This window comes from Cetorhinus maximus, chromosome 19 (assembly GCF_964194155.1).
Source record: "Cetorhinus maximus chromosome 19, sCetMax3.hap1.1, whole genome shotgun sequence".
Taxonomy (NCBI): Eukaryota; Metazoa; Chordata; class Chondrichthyes; order Lamniformes; family Cetorhinidae; genus Cetorhinus; species Cetorhinus maximus.
This window is the reverse complement of record NC_135897.1, coordinates 20,107,762-20,126,986: the sequence shown is the minus strand read 5'-3', so window position 1 is coordinate 20,126,986 and position 19,225 is coordinate 20,107,762. Positions and strand designations below refer to the sequence as shown.

Here is a 19,225-nt window from a genome sequence, read left to right as displayed (position 1 = left end):
TCCTTCTTTGGTTTGTTTGACTGATTACACCTCTGTAAATTACCTTGGGCATTTTCCCTTGTTTAAGGCACATTTTGTTTTGTTCTTATTGAAGGATACACATTGGGCAGGACATCCAGGTGAGTTATACACAGAGGAAAGTTCCCTCTGTAACAGTATCACTGCCTCTCACTATCTGGGTCAGCGAGGGTTTATGTTATACACAGGCCAGGAGTTTGGTCTTACTCTAGAATGCAGGGCTGTAGATCAAGGCCCAAGGATTGCTGGGTCTTGGGCCTCATCTCATGGTGGCAGTAAGATGCAGATGTCAATCAGACGTCCCAAAGTGGTTTGCTCTTAGGTACCCAGGAAAATTCGGTTGGCTGCAACAAGGAGCTGGCCTGCAGTTAAGTCCCAGGCCTGAGGAGGAAGGTAAACTGGAGGTGGGGGTGGGTGTGGGGCAGCGGGGTGGTGGCAGGGAGTGGTGAATGGGAGGGGGGGCAAACAGATTCAAGAAGGCAAATGGGAGGGTGGTGAATGGGAGTCGGACGAATAGGACTGCGAACAGGAGAAGGGTGCTGAATGTGGTGGGGGTTGGTAAATGGGAGGGGTGTGAATAGGAGGTGAATGGGAGGGGGAATCTGAAAGAGCAGGGGCAGATGAATGGGAGTAGGGTGAACGGAGGACAAACAGACTGGGGTGAATGGGTGAGGGGAAGAAACGGGGGCGGAGTGATGAGGATTGGCAGCAATTGGAAAGGGGAGGGGAATAGGAGAGGCAGTGCCTCAGGAGGGGAGAGGAACGGGGGAGGGTGGTGAATGGGGGTGGATAAGAATCTAAGTGCTATTTTGCTGCAGTGGCAAGCGTAAAAAACATTACATACCTTTCCTTTAGTAGCCTCCAGTGGGCCCTTCAAGACTGCTGTTTAGGCAGATGTAGATCAAACAAAAACTGAGCAGAGCCTCTGGTGTTTTTGTACTTACCTCTGTCTCCCTGTTACCAGAAGCGGGAAGCATTCTGCCAACTCATGCAGCTGATGAAGAATAAACATTCAGATTTTCCAGAGCCAGATATGATCAACATCTTCATTGGAACCTGGAATATGGGTAAGGGGCACTGGAGGCCAGTTGTATTGGAGATCCGATGAGTTATTCGGTATGCAGTTCATTTATACAGGGAACAGAGCAGTTACACTCCTATAACAATCTCACATTCGCTCATTTGGTACAACGTAATCTCCACTATCTATTCTCCTATATTACACACTTCCAGCTCTCTATTAGCCTGTTATCCACGTATCTGTTTTGAAGTTTGAGAAAAATATTAGATTTTATTTGCACTTGCCATTTAAAAAAAAATCCTCAGCTGCCTTTTTAAAACGGGCAATCGCTCTGAAGCCATCAGAGGGATGGGGCAGGATTTTTACCACCAGATGGGAGTGAGCACAGAGGTGCGTGGGTAAGTTCGGGCATCACTGTCCAGTATGCCAGTTTGCTGGCACCAGCCCGCCCGGAACCGCGAGATGGGGGTCAGCGGTGCTACCTACCTGCAATTTAGCGATGGATAGTCAATTAAGGTAATTAAATGGCCTAAGTCCTATCATCAGAGGCTGACAAGGGTTTTCCAGTCGGCCTGTGTGCCACCCCACTACCCCCTCCCCCCACCCCACCCCCCCACCCCCCAATCCCCCAACATCCCCTGTCTCCCTAGCCACAGTTGCAACCACAGATTCTCCCCTCCACAATGGTGGCCTGGCTGCTGAGGGCATCTTTAAGTTTAAAAGTTTAGTTGGAGAAAGTGGATCTCAAGATGGAAGCATGCTCTCTCTCTTACCTGAACTGCAGGCCGCAGTTTCATCCATGCTGCAGGGCCTCCTATTGGTCCTCCAGCTTCAAGAGCCTACACACCATCCTTAACTGAAAGGTGATCACTCTGTCTGGCCACTAATTTCCCATGTTGGGGAAGTCCTTGCCAGGTGGTTGTTTCCCCTCACAGTGCAGGGTTGTGACCACTCCCTCCCACCCACCCCCCCAACTTGACCCTGACATCAGATTCCCAACACAAAACCTAAAATCCTGCTTGCCTATAGATATGATGGAGCGACGCTTCATGCATGGTCACCACAAGCCACACTGCATAAAGGTGAATAGAGTGACAATCTTGTAACTACTGAAATTCATTAATACTACATAATTATCAAGTAATTACCTAATAAATCTGTCGGACTGTTTATTACTTAATCCATGGTCTAATGGATCAGTTATTCTAACATCTTTAAAAGTCAAGGAATATCATTTGAGGGAACCTGATACGACAAATAGCCAAGGGAATGGTAAGGTACTGGTTATGTTACTGGACTGATAATCCAGAGAACATGGGGCAGGATTTTCTGGTCGGCGGGTGGCCACGATTGGTGGGCCTGGGAGTGGACCACCGTCTGCAATCGGCCCCCGGCCGCTATTTCCTGCTGGCTGGCCAATTAACGGGCAGCCAGCGTGAAAGGCGCGCTGGAAGGCTCACCGCTGCCGGGGTGGGTGGGGGAGAAGAGTGAGCGAGGAAGTCAGTGCGGGTGCAGGGGGGAGCACAGAATGAAAGCTCCCTGGAGGCAGAGAGCTGCCTCAGGGAGCTGAAGAATTTAAATTCAATACAAAACAGATTTTAAAATCCGGAAAAAATGCCCACACATAAGAATGAGTCACCTCAACATATGGATGCTGAAATTTGTGTCCAAACATTTTTATCTTTTTATTAATTAGTCTCGGAAACCTCATCCCACCCTTGGATGAGGTTTCCAGAAAAACGAAAAGACCTCCTGGCCGCTTCGCCCACCCGCCAACTGCGATGTTGGACGGACAGCAAAAAGTCCCAGTTAATTGTGCCGTTAATGGGCTTAACAGACCTCTTAATTGTGAGCGGGCATGCTGCCAACTCTCAGACACGCCCGCCGACCGAAACGTCGTGTGGGTGCGTGATGATGTCGGGACGCTCGCCCGGCAACATCACGCGCTATTTGAAGCTCGAGTGTGTCAGGCGTGTACCCGCACGCGGAGTGAAAAGTTCTGGCCATGGGTCCAAATCCCATCATGACAGTTTAAAAAATATGGAAATAAAACAGTTGGCATCAGAAAAAAATGACCCAAAAATAAAATCTCAACTTGTTTACTGATGTCCTGCTTATCTTACCTGGTTTATCTGTGACTCCAGTCCCACATCAACATGGTAGATTCATCTCTCTGAGCTGAATAATGCTGTGGGGGGGCGGGGGGGGGAGTTGGTGGATGGTACGCCCCCAGAAACCAGGTCGGCATGGAGCCGACACGCTCCTTGCTGACCCGCCCTGCAGCTACAAAGCGCTGTGGGGCGGACTAATGAGGGCCGAGCCCAGTAGGACATCTCCCCTCATTGGGGTGGAAGTCCCGCCCTCTGGAGCTGCTGGCCAATCGGATTGGCCTGCAGCTCTATCAATCCCAGCCAGGAAGGCATCAGCGGCTGCTGCCAGGCCTCCCGGAGAAGAAAGGACCCCAAGACTTGGATCCCCGAAGCAGGTAAATCTGGGGTCTTGGGCCAAGGGGATTGGGTAGGTTAAGGAGAGGAGCAGTGGAGTGGGTGCGGAGATGAAGGGATGGTTTTAAGGGAGGGAGCAGGTCGGAAGAAAGAGGGGATTCAAGCTAAGGGGGTGGGGGGCGGGGGGGGGGGGCTGGCCCGGCAATCGGCAAAAGGCAGCCCCAAAGAGCAAGCAGCACCCCCTTCCTTCCCTCTCCCTTTCAGCACTTGAGGTAAAAACAAAATCAGGCTTCCCGCTCCTGCCCTGCTGCCCATGCCAAATGGTTTATGGTGTTGGGAGCGTATTATCAGGGTCAATTGGCTTGATAGTGAGCCGAATTGATCCTTAATTGTTCATTTAAGTATGGCGAGTGGGCTACCAATTTCGGTGCCCGCCCACCCCTGTATTATGGGGCTGAGCTTGGGGATGGGCAGAAAGATGAGAGGATGGGTGTCTACCCCATTTTACGTGGCCCCCACTGCACGGGAAACACACCTGCCGGGGGTACATAAAATTCAGTGCTCTGTTCCCAAACACAGCTACAAAGATTACAGCACAGACTGCAGCAGTACAGGAAGGCGACTTGGGAAGGGCAATAAATGCCAGTCTGGTCAGCAATGCTCACATCCTAACAATGAATGCAGTAATAAGGGTTTTTGATCACTGAGCTTGCTAGAAATTGCCTGGATGTCAGGCAGGGAAAGGCTCAAACTAGGTCACAGTGATCAAGAACTTACTGACAGGAGTGGACTGAGACACCAAATCCCAGAAAACTATTTGGAAATAAAACCCCTCAAAATGTGTATTCTGTTTCTTATGTTCGCTGATCTCCATCGACTTCAACAGCTTCTTGACTTTAAGATTTGCGTTGTTGTGTTCAAATCCTTCCATGGCCTTTCCCCCTCCTTATCTTTCACACTCACTACGCTGCTTCAGGCTAACAACTCTGGGAACTCTGCCTCTTGCACATCCTGGATTTTAATCACTTCACCATTGGCCTTTAGCTGCTGAGGCCCTAAGCTCTGGAATTCCCTCCCTAAACCTCTCTGCATCTCTGCCTCTGTCTCTCTTTAAAACCCACCTCTTTGACCAAGCTTTTGGTCACCTGTCCTATCATCTGCTTATGTGGCTTGGGGTCACATTTATCTGATAATGCACCTGATGTTATATAAAAGGAAATTGTTGTTGCTGTTGTTTAGGTAATGCTTCAGCTCCTGCGGACATACAGTCGTGGTTCCTGTGCAGAGGCCAAGGAAAGACCCGGGATGATACAGCTGCTGACATCCCACATGATATTTATATTATTGGCACTCAGGAAGATACACAGGGAGAGAGGGAGTGGGTTGAGCTGATCAAATCGACACTAAAGGACATCACCTACATAAAGTTTAAACACGTAAGTGCATTAAAGTGTATTGAAGCCCTGTCCTCCATAGATTGAAGCACAAGGAAGTGGGTCGATGTAATTTCCAAGATGGCACCGGTGATCGTGGAAGTCAGAATCAAAGCAAACAGTAGATGATGGATTTGGTAACCCCATACATGACAGGATTACATTGCTCTAGAGCACTAGCAATGGTTGCCCAGCTTCCCAATAAAACCGTGGGGGGAATATGGAGGTGAATACATCATTGTTAAGGATTGGTTTCGTGTCAATTAGCTCCAAGTAGCCACCCAGGCAGCATGTTAATGGCGAAAGGCAGTACTAGCTGCAGGAATCCTTGCCCTGGTAGACATTTGAACCCAACTATCGGAGGCAGGTATCTAACCCATTGTGCCAGCTGGCAGAATAGATCTGTGCACCCAGCACTGTTACTGTTTGATAAAGTGCCAGGGTGCAAGAATATGATTATTGAAATGGAATATATATTGGATGATGCAGCAAATGTCAAAAGCAATGCATGCCACCAGATCATCTTAGAACTAGGCTCACCTCATCATTCACTGACAGACCTTTTGTGGCACCATCACTGGACAAATGGGGAGGATGGGGGAGCTGCATCACCATTGGAAAGGAGGAAATGACAGAAATATCCTGAGGACAATTGATGTCCTTCCTCAAAGTCATCAGCATCACTTTGGAACAGCTCATTTATTCATCCTTTCTTGGAAGTCACAGAATGTTCATGGTGCAGGGTGACAGGGAAGTAAAAGGAAATGAGGGCCAGCAAATGGAGGAATCGTTCCAACAAAATAAAACCACAAGCTCCACCACCAGCCCTTCTTCACCACCATCACCCCCTCCTCCACCACCGGCCCTTCCTCACCACCATCACCCCCTCCTCCACCACCAGCCCCTCCTCACCACCATCACCCCCTCCTCCACTACCAGCCCTTCCTCACCACCATCACCCCCTCCTCCACCACCATCACCCCCTCCTCCACCACCAGCCCTTCCTCACCACCATCCCCCCTCCTCCACCACCAGCCCCTCCTCCTCACCACCAGCCCTTCCTCACCACCATCCCCCCTCCTCCACCACCAGCCCTTCCTCACCACCATCACCCCCTCCTCACCACCAGCCCTTCCTCACCACCATCACCCCCTCCTCCACCACCAGCCCTTCCTCACCACCATCACCCCCTCCTCCACCACCAGCCCTTCCTCACCACCATCCCCCCTCCTCCACCACCAGCCCCTACTCCACCACCATCCCCCCCCTCCTCCTCACCACCAGCCCTTCCTCACCACCATCCCCCCTCCTCCATCACCAGCCCCTCCTCCTCACCACCAGCCCTTCCTCACCACCATCCCCCCTCCTCCACCACCAGCCCCTCCTCCTCACCACCAGCCCTTCCTCACCACCATCCCCCCTCCTCCACCACCAGCCCCTCCTCCACCACCATCACCCCCTCCTCCACCACCAGCCCCTCCTCCTCACCACCAGCCCTTCCTCACCACCATCCCCCCTCCTCCACCACCAGCCCCTCCTCCTCACCACAAGCCCTTCCTCACCACCATCCCCCCTCCTCCACCACCAGCCCCTCATCCTCACCACCAGCCCTTCCTCACCACCATCCCCCCCTCCTCCACCACCAGCTCCTCCTCCTCACCACCAGCCCTTCCTCACCACCATCCCCCCTCCTCCACCACCAGCCCCTCCTCCTCACCACCATCACCCCCTCCTCCACCACCAGCCCCTCCTCCTCACCACCAGCCCCTCCTCCTCACCACCATCCCCCCTCCTCCACCACCAGCCCCTCCTCCTCACCACCATCCCCCCTCCTCCACCACCAGCCCCTCCTCCTCACCACCAGCCCTTCCTCACCACCATCCCCCCTCCTCCACCACCATCCCCCCCTCCTCCACCACCAGCCCTTCCTCACCACCATCCCCCCTCCTCCACCACCAGCCCCTCCTCCTCACCACCAGCCCTTCCTCACCACCATCCCCCCCTCCTCCACCACCAGCCCCTCCTCCTCACCACCATCCCCCCTCCTCCACCACCAGCCCCTCCTCCTCACCACCAGCCCTTCCTCACCACCATCCCCCCTCCTCCACCACCAGCCCCTCCTCCTCACCACCATCCCCCCTCCTCCACCACCAGCCCCTCCTCCTCACCACCAGCCCTTCCTCACCACCATCCCCCCTCCTCCACCACCATCCCCCCCTCCTCCACCACCAGCCCTTCCTCACCACCATCCCCCCTCCTCCACCACCAGCCCCTCCTCCTCACCACCAGCCCTTCCTCACCACCATCCCCCCCTCCTCCACCACCAGCCCCTCCTCCTCACCACCATCCCCCCTCCTCCACCACCAGCCCCTCCTCCTCACCACCAGCCCTTCCTCACCACCATCACCCCCTCCTCACCACCAGCCCTTCCTCACCACCATCCCCCCCTCCTCCACCACCAGCCCCTCCTCCTCACCACCATCCCCCCTCCTCCACCACCAGCCCCTCCTCCTCACCACCAGCCCTTCCTCACCACCATCCCCCCTCCTCCACCACCAGCCCCTCCTCCTCACCACCATCCCCCCTCCTCCACCACCAGCCCCTCCTCCTCACCACCAGCCCTTCCTCACCACCATCCCCCCTCCTCCACCACCATCCCCCCCTCCTCCACCACCAGCCCTTCCTCACCACCATCCCCCCTCCTCCACCACCAGCCCCTCCTCCTCACCACCAGCCCTTCCTCACCACCATCCCCCCCTCCTCCACCACCAGCCCCTCCTCCTCACCACCATCCCCCCTCCTCCACCACCAGCCCCTCCTCCTCACCACCAGCCCTTCCTCACCACCATCCCCCCTCCTCCTCCACCACCATCCCCCCTCCTCCACCACCAGCCCCTCCTCTTCACCACCAGCCCCTCCTCCACCACCATCCCCTCTTCCTCCACCACCAGCCCCTCCTCCACCACCATCACCTCCCTCCTCCACCACCAGCCCCTCCTCCTCACCACCAGCCCCTCCTCCACCACCATCACCTCCCTCCTCCACCACCAGCCCCTCCTCCTCACCACCAGCCCCTCCTCCACCATCAGCCCCTCCTCCACCAGCCCCCCTTCTCCACCAGCCGCTCCTCCTCCACCAACCGCTCCTCCTCCACCAGCCCTTCCACTAACATGCACAACAAAAATATCATACATCAAGGAAACAGACTTCAGTTTCTTATTTCTGATGTTTTGAATGTTCTTTTGCTTCAAAGATTGCAACACAGACCCTGTGGAATATCCGGATAGTTATCCTGGCAAAACCGGAACACGCAAATCGGATCAGTCACATATCCACGAGCAGCGTCAAAACTGGGATTGCCAATGCTCTCGGTACAAAGTTTCTGGATCATTAATTTGGGGAAATGTATTGTGGGAACATAGTCTGTCATTGGCTGAGTTTTACTGATGGTGTTTTCTAAGCTGAGCGGGTCTATGGGGTCGTTGAATTGCCACAGGTCAGACACTGTCCTTTCACACTCTGGGACTGGGTGGGACAGTGAGGCAGAGACTGTCCTTTCACATTCTGGGACTGGGTGGGACAGTGGATCAGACACTGTCCTTTCACACTCTGGGACTGGGTGGGAGAGTGGGTCAGATACTGTCCTTTCACACTCTGGGACTGTGTGGAACAGTGGGTCAGACACTGTCCTTTCACACTCTGGGACTGGGTGGGAGAGTGGGTCAGACACTGTCCTTTCACACTCTGAGACTGGGTGGGACAGTGGGTCAGACACTGTCCTTTCACACTCTGGCACTGGGTGGGACAGTGGGTCAGACACTGTCCTTTCACACTCTGGCACTGGGTGGGACAGTGGGTCAGACACTGTCCTTTCACACTCTGGGACTGGGTGGGATAGTGGGTCAGACACTGTCCTTTCACATTCTGGGACTGGGTGGGACAGTGGGTCAGACACTGTCCTTTCACACTCTGGGACTGGGTGGGACAGTGGATCAGACACTGTCCATTCACACTCTGGGACTGGGTGGGACAGTGGGTCAGACACTGTCCATTCACACTCTGAGACTGGGTGGGACAGTGGATCAGACACTGTCCATTCACACTCTGGGACTGGGTGGGACAGTGGATCAGACACTGTCCATTCACACTCTGGGACTGGGTGGGTCAGACACTGTCCTTTCACACTCTGGGACTGGGTGGGTCAGACACTGTCCATTCACACTCTGGGACTGCGTGGGTCAGACACTGTCCTTTCACACTCTGGGACTGGGTGGGACAGTGGATCAGACACTATCCATTCACACTCTGGGACTGGGTGGGACAGTGGGTCAGACACTGTCCTTTCACACTCTGAGACTGGGTGGGTCAGACACTGTCCTTTCACATTCTGGGACTGGGAGGGACAGTGGGTCAGACCCTGTCCTTTCACATTCTGGGACTGGGAAGGACAGTGGGTCAGACACTGTCCTTTCACACTCTGGGACTGGGTGGGACAGTGGGTCAGACACTGTCCTTTCACACTCTGGGACTGGATGGGACAGTAGGTCAGACACTGTCCATTCACACTCTGGGACTGGGAGGGACAGTGGGTCAGACACTGTCCTTTCACACTCTGGGACTGGGAGGGACAATGGGTCAGACACTGTCCTTTCACACTCTGGGACTGGGTGGGACAGTGGGTCAGACACTGTCCTTTCACACTCTGGGACTGGGTGGAACAATGGGTCAGACACTGTCCTTTCACACTGTGGGACTGGATGGGACAGTGGGTCAGACACTGTCCTTTCACACTCTGGGACTGGGCGGGACAGTGGGTCAGACACTGTCCTTTCACACTCTGGGACTGGGTGGGACAGTGGGTCAGACACTGTCCTCTCACACTCTGGGACTGGGTGGGACAGTGGGTCAGACACTGTCCTCTCACACTCTGGGACTGGGTGGGTCAGTGGGTTAGACACTGTCCTTTCAGACATTGTCATTTCACACTCTGGGACTGAGTGGGACAGTGGGTCAGACACTGTCCTTTCACACACTGGGGTTGGCTGGGTCAGTGGGTCAGACACTGTCCTTTCACACTCTGGGACTGGGTGGGACAGTGGGTCAGACACTGTCCTTTCACATTCTGGGACTGGGCGGGACAGTGGGTCAGACACTGTCCTTTCACACTCTGGGACTGGGTGGGACAGTGGGTCAGACACTGTCTTTTCACACTCTGGAACTGAATGCTAAGTTTGGCTACAGACTGTCTTACTATACAGTCTGGTACTGCTGTGTCCTTTCACCTCCATTACATTGGTTTAAATCCAAACCAAGATGAAATGTTAGATGTACCCCCTTTCTCCTGACCATAAGAATCAGGTTTGAATTAATTGGGAGTGATTGCACGTTGTTGGATGTGGAGTATTCTGATGACTAGTATTGGGATGTGGACTACTTGATTGGTTTATTGTTGGGTGTGTTGTGTTCAGATGGTTGATAGTAGAATATGGGGTATTAAATAACTGAAAGCTTGAATAAGATTTTAGTTTGAATCAGCTGAAAAACTGTATTTTATTTCTCAGGTAATAAAGGTGCGGTGGGAGTATCCTTCATGTTTAATGGTACATCCTTTGGATTTGTCAACAGTCACCTGACCTCAGGAAGTGAGAAGAAGCTAAGGTAAGAGGGAGGAGGAACTGATGGAATTTTCCTTCTAGGCACATGGTGGTGTTCCCCACATTCTCGCTTTGTTTAAAATTCATTGGGATAGTGATGTTTGTTGGACAATTAAACCAACACAATATCGTAATGAACTATTTTAAATGGGTCGAAGTATTGGGCATAAATCTGCATATTGATAACCTCATGTAATGCGGGATTTAAGGACATAGAATTCTTTATTCGTTCATGGGATGTGGCTGTCACTGGCAAGGCCAGTATTTGTTGCCCGTCCCTAACTGTCTTTGAGCTGAATGACTTGCTCGGCCATATCAGAGGGCAGTTAAAAGTCAACCACATTGCTGTGAACCTCTAATCACGTGTAGGCCAGACCAGGTAAAGATGGCACAAGTGTTCCAGCACAGTGGTCGTTTATTCCACCAGCAACAAACCAATGAATACATTCATGAAAAAGCTTATCCTAAAGAAATGACCTTACTTTACAATGGACGACTTTTGCTTGACATGTTAAAACGGAAACAAATCATTGAGAGCTCACCCCCAATCCAAATAGTTCCACCGTTTGCCTTTTGCCAATCAGGGAGTTGTGAATGTGAGGAGCAATGCCAACCACCAGCAATGGTAGTTTTGATTAAAGAATCCAATTCTTCCAGTTGCAACTGGTAGAAGACAATGAGTTTTACCTTCAAGTCCCTGGCTGCTCTGCTGGAAATCTTGGGGCTGACCTTGTCCCACTCAACCACACCAACGGGACTATTCCACACAATCAACTTGACCCTGCCCACAGCAGCAAACTTCTTTCCTGTGGTCGCAGTGGCTCTGCTGCATCAGGCCATGCTCTAGCCCACTCTTTGTGGCTCTGCTGCTTCTGGCTCCACCATCCCCATGAACCCCTCAACGAAAATCGCCTCCATCCCCAAAGGGACACCCTGGGGCCGAACAATTCCTCTGCCTGGTACTTTCCCCTGCCATCACCACATGTAAGTGGGAACCTGGCCAACAGCTGCTTTGGCAACCGCGGGGCCTGGTGCGACTTGGGGAGGCAGTGCCAGATTTGAGAACCCAGCGTGACCCCTCTGCTATACCAGTGACAAACATTCTCATTGATTGAGAAGGGTGAAGTGCTGCCTAACCAATTTCCTTGACGTTTTAATGAAGTGTCATGTCAATTGGACTGTGGAAAGCTCTCTGATGCCCCAACGATCAGTAATGCAACTACTACTATATTTGTGACAGCAATCTGAGGGCAGAAATACAAATGAGGGCAGACTGCCAGGGATTTGCAGTGGATGGCCTGGTCCAATTTAAAGGCATCATTTGAATTCCTCAGGACTGCTGCCTGCCCGAATCAGGTGTCCAGAGGCAATTCACCGGTTCCTAACTTGTGAAGATCGGATGTCCTGGGGACAAACAGTTGAGTAAATCACTGGAAGCGGGGTGGTTAGAGGGCTTTGTGGCACAGAGATGGAGGAGCACAGGAGGGAGAAAGTTGAGATTTTTATGAGGGGCCTGGAGGTGCCCGTCTGTTCCTCTCAGGCCCAGAAAAATGTTTGAAACATAGCCTGTGGGGTCTCTGCTGGGTGCCCAGCACTTCTTACTGGTTGGCATGTCCAGTGGCCCATCGAAATGGCTCAAGAAAACAGCAGGGTTGAAATAGTCGGTGAGGTGTTACCTGAGTGGTAAATGTTATTCTGAAGAAGTCGTATTGGACTCGAAACATTAACCTTGTTTCTCTCTCCACAGATGCTGCTAAACCTGCTGAGTTTTTCTAGCGCTTTTTTTTTTTAGGTTTCCAGCATCTGCAGTATTTTGCTTTGATTTTGGTAAATGTGTCACTTGGGTTTAAGTTGTACTTCCTGCAGGAAGATGTCCCTTCTTTGCATTCAGAAAATCAATTTAAATTGGTCCCATTTGTCGATGATAGCAAACTATGAGGGATGATTGATCTGAGGATATGCTTGGCAAAGAAAGGCTTGGATTTATGCAGCACTATTGGAGATTTTGGAAAGTCTCTTTGGCTCAACAAGTAATTCTGATTTAGTTTCATTCTCAAACCCTTGGCAACTGATTTTCCATTTTAGCCGTGGCTCCATGATAATGCTCTCGCCTCCGAATCCGAAGGTCGTACAAAATCTAGGCAGTGTAGTACTGAGGGAGTACTGCAGTGCTGGGGAAGCTTTGTTTTAAGTGAGATTTTAAGCCAAGGAACCATCTGCTCTCAGGTGGATGTAAAAGATCCCATGGCACTATTCAAAGAAGAGCAGGGGAGTTCTCCTGGTGTCCTAGCCAACATTTATCCTTCAACCAGCATGACTGAAGAAACAGATGATCTCATTGCTGTTTGTGGGAGCTTGCTGTGCACAAATTCAGTTCCACTTTTCCTACATTACAATAGTGACTACACTTCAAAAGTACTTCATTTACTGTTGGGCACTATGGGGTGTCCTCAGGCCATGAAAGGTGTTGTATAAATGCTACTCTTTCTTTCATGGAAGCTTGCCTAGCTATATCACCGTGCAATTGGTGCCTGCCCAAGATATCCCAATACACATGGCTTCTGGACCAGGGTTCCTGTAGCTCGGGTTCATTCATAAAATTGGCCATGCTACATTTTGAACTGTTTGATGATAAATAGACCATCTGGAACCACATGGAGCAGGAAGACCCCAGTCTTTGCCTCTTGACCATGCTGAGTCGAGTAACCTCATTTGGTCAGGGCAACTGGTTTCCAATGGAACTAAAGGTAAGGGAGATGAGAGGAAATATTTTTATGATCTGGAATGCACTGCCTGAGAGGGTGATGGAAGCAGACTCTACAATAACTCTTCAAAGCAAATTGTATAAATACTTGAAAAACTTTGCAGGGCAACGGAGATAGAGCAGGGGAGTAGGATTAATTGGCTAGTTCTTTCAAAGAGCTAGCACAGGCATGATAGGCCAAATGTCCTCCTTCTGTGCTGTATGATTCTATGAACCCCAGTGCAAAGGTGTCAGAAAAGGAAAACACCATTTTAATGAAGGAAAGTTCACAGAATCTCTTTGTTTTTAAGGGCCTCAGCCTTTTCTTATCTGTTCTCTTTTTCTCCTTTGACAGACGAAACCAGAATTACATCAATATCTTGCGCTTTCTGAACCTTGGAGATAAGAAGTTAGGTCCATTTGATATCACTAATCGATTCACACATCTCTTCTGGCTTGGAGATTTGAACTACAGAATGGAGCTTCCGACACAGGTCAGGATGGCAGACTGTGTTATCCCTCATTGCCATTACAGTGACAGTCGCACAGATCCCATTTTGCATATCCTCTCTACATCATTCTTCCCCCCCACTCTACTGAAGGTGCTGGCTGACGCTGTCAGCAGTCTTTGCACCACCTGTCTATGTGAGCCTGAAAGGTGGGCGCCAGCTAATCAGCCATGAAAGGTAGTGAAGCTGATGTCACCCCAACTGATGACTGAGGAGTGAGTGAAGTCACTTGGCCTAATGCAATGCCTTAAGGAGTGTGGAGACCTGGGTCCAGCGGTTTTTGAACCAAGGTTCCCCAGAACCCAAGAGTTCCCCGAACATCCCAAAAGGGTTCCGTGCAATTTTCACATCATTTGAGAATTGAACAAATTTTTCAAGATATATTAATCTTACATTTAATGAAAAATAATCATTCACTTGTTCAAATATGTCTTTGTTCTGATTTTTGTTTTTCTGTGTGTGTATATATACATGTATATATATAGTAATGCATTCCCTATACAGCTGCCCTTCCTCCCACTGCTAAACTGGGCAGAAGTGAGGCATTTTACAAAGGGTCTGAGCAGATACGCAGGAATCTTAGGAATTCTCTACTCCAGAGAGCTGTGGATGCTCAGTTGAAGAGCATATTCAAGACTGAGATCAACAGATTTTTGGGCACTAAGAAATTCAAAGGATATGGGGACAGGGTGGGAAAGTGGAGTTGAGGTAGAAATTCATTCAGAATTTTACTGAATGGTAGAGCAGGCTTCATGGACCATATGATCTATTCCTGCTCCTATTTCTTATGTTCTTATGAATACGCCAACACGAGATGTGCCCACACATACGTGGCCACAGACAGCCTTTCATTTCTGAAAGGGGAGATATGATGCTCCTTGGAGGACAACGCTCTCTAATTGTAAAGGTCGGCTTCAGACTGTCATCACCAGAGGCCTGGAAACAGAGCTTCAGTAATGTAAGGTGCAGTGATACTGACACAGGGGTCCCACCTCTTGGGTGAATTTCCCTGGTGGGATTATACAGTGGATAACATATGTGCAATGAATGAAAGTGAAGCCAGAAAGTTATATTTCTTTCTGATAGTGCAGACATTTTGACTGGGATCCCTAAAGAGTGCAGAGTGAGACTGGATGATGAAGCATTGGATATGGGGCCTTGTTGTCCGCTTGGTTGGTCCATGGTACATTCTCTAAAGGAAACCACATGGGAGAAAGCTAAGAAAATCCCAGCTGGATTTATAATTGCCTCAGCACTATGGGGAGGCAGTGGCATAGTGGTATTGGACTGGTCATCCAGAGTCCCAAGGTAATGCTCTAGGAACCCGAGTTCAAATTTGAATTCAATAAAAAATCTGGAATTAAAGTCATCATCAAGTCTAATGATGACCATGAAACCATTAACAAAAAACCCTTCTGGTTCACCTTTTAGAGAAGGAAATCTACTGGCCTACAATGTGGTTAAAGGGCAAACTTTAAATAAGTGTCAAGGGCATAGGTATGGGTAATAAATGCTGGCCTAGCCAGCAACACCCACATCCCATGAGTGAATAAAAAAAGAATAAACATCACTCAAATTTCCTCTGTGTGCTACATGTGTGTGTGTGATAAGTGAAGACATCACTGTGATGATACACCTACTGTAAAACAGTCTGCTGTCAATCTGCTTAGACTAACACATGAATGGCCACTTGTGGTACTGAATGGTTGTGGAATGATGCCCCAGTAGGAAATTTTTCCTTTAGGAAAAAATTGACAATATTGTCCTTCAAAATAATCAGAATATAACATTTTATATGAGACCCTTTCAAGCATAGAAATAAACAGCTCAGTGACCATTTTGAGTTCATTGTAATCATACAACTGGACCAATAACACAAAACATTTAATTAATACATGTGGATTTTATGAGACTTTCCTTTTTCCCTTTTCCTAAAAATGTATTAAAATTATTCCTCACTGAGGTAGGGATTTATAATGCAGGATGACATTGTGATCCAACCTCTTTTGATTTCGAGCAGGAGGCAGAGAATATTGTGGAGAAAATCAAGCAGCAACAGTACCAGGAACTACTGGCCAAGGACCAGCTGATCATGGAGAAGAATGACAATAAGATTTTCCTTCAATTCCGTAAGAACATGTAGCAAAGTGCAAGGGATATGAGGCTGAGTGAAGGGCCAGACCCTGGGTCTGGGCCTCAATGGGCCTGGGCCTCAGCCTGAGCCTGATTAAAATACACAAATTTATTAATGTGGGGCAGAAAAAAGATAAATGTATTTTTTTTTTAAAAAGGGATTCTGGAACCTAGAAATTTGAGCGCAACCACATACAGGCAGGGAGCTAACATTCCCCACAGCAGACTAGATAGGTCAGAGGTTCAGGTGGTATTGAGCCTTGGCCACATTATCACCAACCCTGCAAGCTGCGGGCACCTATTGGGTGCCTCAGGCAGCTCGCCAGGGAAGAGGACTGGATGCTTGGGCTGGTGCAACACCCGCAATGGCCCTCAGGTAAGCCGTTAAAGAGGATTGAAGAGTTGGGTGGGCCAGGTGCTTCCAGGACAGAAGGTGACAGGGAGCATGTTGGTAGCAGCAATCATGATTGGGAAAAACTGGGTCACAGTTGGCAGTGACTGGGGAGAGTAGAGGCCTGGATTGGGGATAGAACAGTGGGGGTTAATCCCAGTAATCTAGTAGGTGGAGTCAAGATTGTGATGGAGGGGGTAGCGGATCTTTACAGTAGTCTGCAGTTTAATGTGGAGCCACGTAGGAGCACGCCTCCTCCTCCAGCTCTACGTTCTACGAGGTAACTTGTAAAAACTTATCTCGTTGGCGGCAGCCCTTAGTGGCCCCATTGAGCGCTGACTACATGTTGGGTTACAAGTAGACCAGCGGCAGCTGCTTTCTGGGCAACACGGTATTGCAGTGGGGGCCTGAGGCAGGCATTAGGCCCCTTATTTGAATATTCAAGGTCCTAATGCCTGATTTAGACACGGACCTTGGATTTAGCGTAACAAAGAGGTACAAATTACTCGTTAGACCAGAGTTAGAATATCGTGTACAGTTAGATGCTGTTTTTTCAGAAGAATTTTAAGGCCAAGAGAGAGTACAGAAGAAATTCCCGAAGATGATCTGAGGGTTGGGAGATTGTAGTAATGAGGAAAGACTGGTCAATCTGCAGCTCCTTTCATGAAGATGAAGAAGATTAGTAGGAAATCTGAGAGTGGTGTTCAGACCTATGAGAGATTTTGATGAGATTAAATAGAGAAATATAATATAGACTGTTACTCAGTCATTAGCGAAAGGTCATGAATTTAAGAGAATCATTAAAGAAACAATGGGAGACATTGGGAGGATTTCTTATGTGTTTGATGGTGAAAACATCAAATGCCCCATTAGGAACAATGTTTGAAGCAGGTTCTATAGTAATTTTTTAAAAGGAAATCAATGAATATTCAAAAAATAAAAAATAAAAGATGATATGGGAAAAAAAGCAGGAGAATTGAATTAGATGGATAATGCTTTTCAGAGACCCCAGTGCAGGTGTGAAGGGCCAAATAGCCAATTTCTCTGGTGTAAAGTTCTGTGATTCAGACAATCATTAATATTCCAGGAGTGAATCTACTCCTACATCAGGGATAGGTTTATTACAGGGATATTTATCTGAAGCAAAGCACAAGATGGAGGAAGCACAGGTGTTACTGGTGGATCCACTGGAAATGGAGATATAGGCGTGGATTTTCATTTCCAATGCAGGTGCGCCAAGCTGGGAAATTTCACCTCACTCACCTCAGGAAAAATGCCCCAAATGGCGGGATCTTCATTCTGGGGGTCAGGTTTGGGATGGAGTCGGACCTGTCACCCCCAGACACAGATTGGAGGCAGTCACAGGGGCTGCCAAGTGCCAAGGTGGGCAGATTAAAAGGCCCGCCATGGTTCTCTTAAACTTTTCTTAAACTTTAGGCCTTCTAGTCCTCACACCCCCTCACCCCTCACACATCTCCATGCCCATTCATGCCAACCCACCCACCCCCATAGCCCTTATGCCAACTTAATGCCAACGCATGATGCCCAACCCACCACCCTTCACTCTTACACCCTCCATACCAACTCACTCAGCATCCACCATGGACAGGCCTCAGGAGCCATGCTGAGATAAAATAAAATAAATTTCTAAACATCTATTACAGACTTCTCCAATGTATATAATAAAAAACTCATTCATGAAAGTCCATTCAATACATTTTAATCCCCTCAAGTACTTAATTCTCTATAAAAACAAACATTTGTATTCATAACCCCACATCAAAGATCCTTTAATAACCTCTTTGAGCTGTCAATCAAACTGTGAAATTACAGCCCTCCACTGTGATAATGATAAGTTGTGGAAAGCAGTCAACCATTAATAATGTTATATTGATAGCACTTAGAGTTATGTCAATAAACAGCTATTGAAACTGCCAGAACAGTTTATTTTCATCTCTCACAAACACAGGTGGGCAGATTTTTTTTTAATTTTTAAAGGGCTGGTCATTTAAATAACTTGATAGCTTGACAGTTCTACATATCTTGTCTGCCCTTCATGAACATTTACAACTTCTCTAAGGATTCATAACTTCCACACTATGAGATAAGGCCCTTGCTCCAGTGAAAATGGGGTTTGTTTGAACTCAGCACTGAATGCAAATGGCCCTGCTGAGTTTGGGTTTCCAAAATGTCAGAGTCACATCCCAGGCCCCCTTCCCAACCCTGGTGAAAATGGTTTCTGCTTGATATGGGAGGGGACTTCTGGATCCTCTATTTTGGATATGCTACAACACTGTGAAAATCCAGGTCATATTCTTGGTTTGGAAATGGTCTGGGACATGAAGAAAATTAAATGTTTTAAATATGAACTTGATATCATAGTGGCTACTTGTTGTGGTGCAAAGCCATATAGCCCGGAAGGTTCTACGTTTTGATTATTGGTCTGTGAAGATCACGGAGGAGCAGCATTAGAGATCAGTATCAGTCTCCCCGAGTTGGACAGTGGAAAATCAACTGAAGCAGCATTACACTTACTAATGCCATTAACATTGTAAAACATCCTGAGCTGCTTCGCATGAACATAAGCAAACACAAACTGACACTGAGCCAAAGGAGATGTTAGGGCAAAAGCCTTAGCCAAAGATCCAGGTTTTAATGAGTGTCTTAAAGGAGGGGAAAGAGATGGAGATGCAGAGAGGTAGCAGACAGAAGGTGGGTTCCTGGACCCGAACACTGTTGAAGAAAGTATAGAGGCAGGATGTTTCCTGCCCAGCCACCCAAAGAGTCATTGGGTAACGTGTCCGCTCCAATCACAGCAGCCACCCCCAGCCATTTAACACCCCAAGAAGTTGGAGATGGGATTTTCATTCCTCATGTGG

The 19,225-nt window shown here is 49.2% G+C and overlaps 1 protein-coding gene across 2 annotated transcripts in view; it reads left to right on the top strand.

Moving 5' to 3' along the window:
• The window catches only part of inpp5d (inositol polyphosphate-5-phosphatase D), a 199,007-nt gene that overhangs the window by 81,488 nt on the left and 98,294 nt on the right, over nucleotides 1–19,225 (top strand). For both annotated transcript variants that reach the window (XM_078563554.1, XM_078563553.1), the window contains exons 11-16: nucleotides 983–1,085; nucleotides 4,723–4,919; nucleotides 8,170–8,287; nucleotides 10,478–10,574; nucleotides 13,669–13,807; nucleotides 15,843–15,951. In XM_078563554.1, the coding sequence (XP_078419680.1) occupies nucleotides 983–1,085; nucleotides 4,723–4,919; nucleotides 8,170–8,287; nucleotides 10,478–10,574; nucleotides 13,669–13,807; nucleotides 15,843–15,951 (763 nt within the window). The remainder of the gene's footprint in view (nucleotides 1–982; nucleotides 1,086–4,722; nucleotides 4,920–8,169; nucleotides 8,288–10,477; nucleotides 10,575–13,668; nucleotides 13,808–15,842; nucleotides 15,952–19,225) is intronic.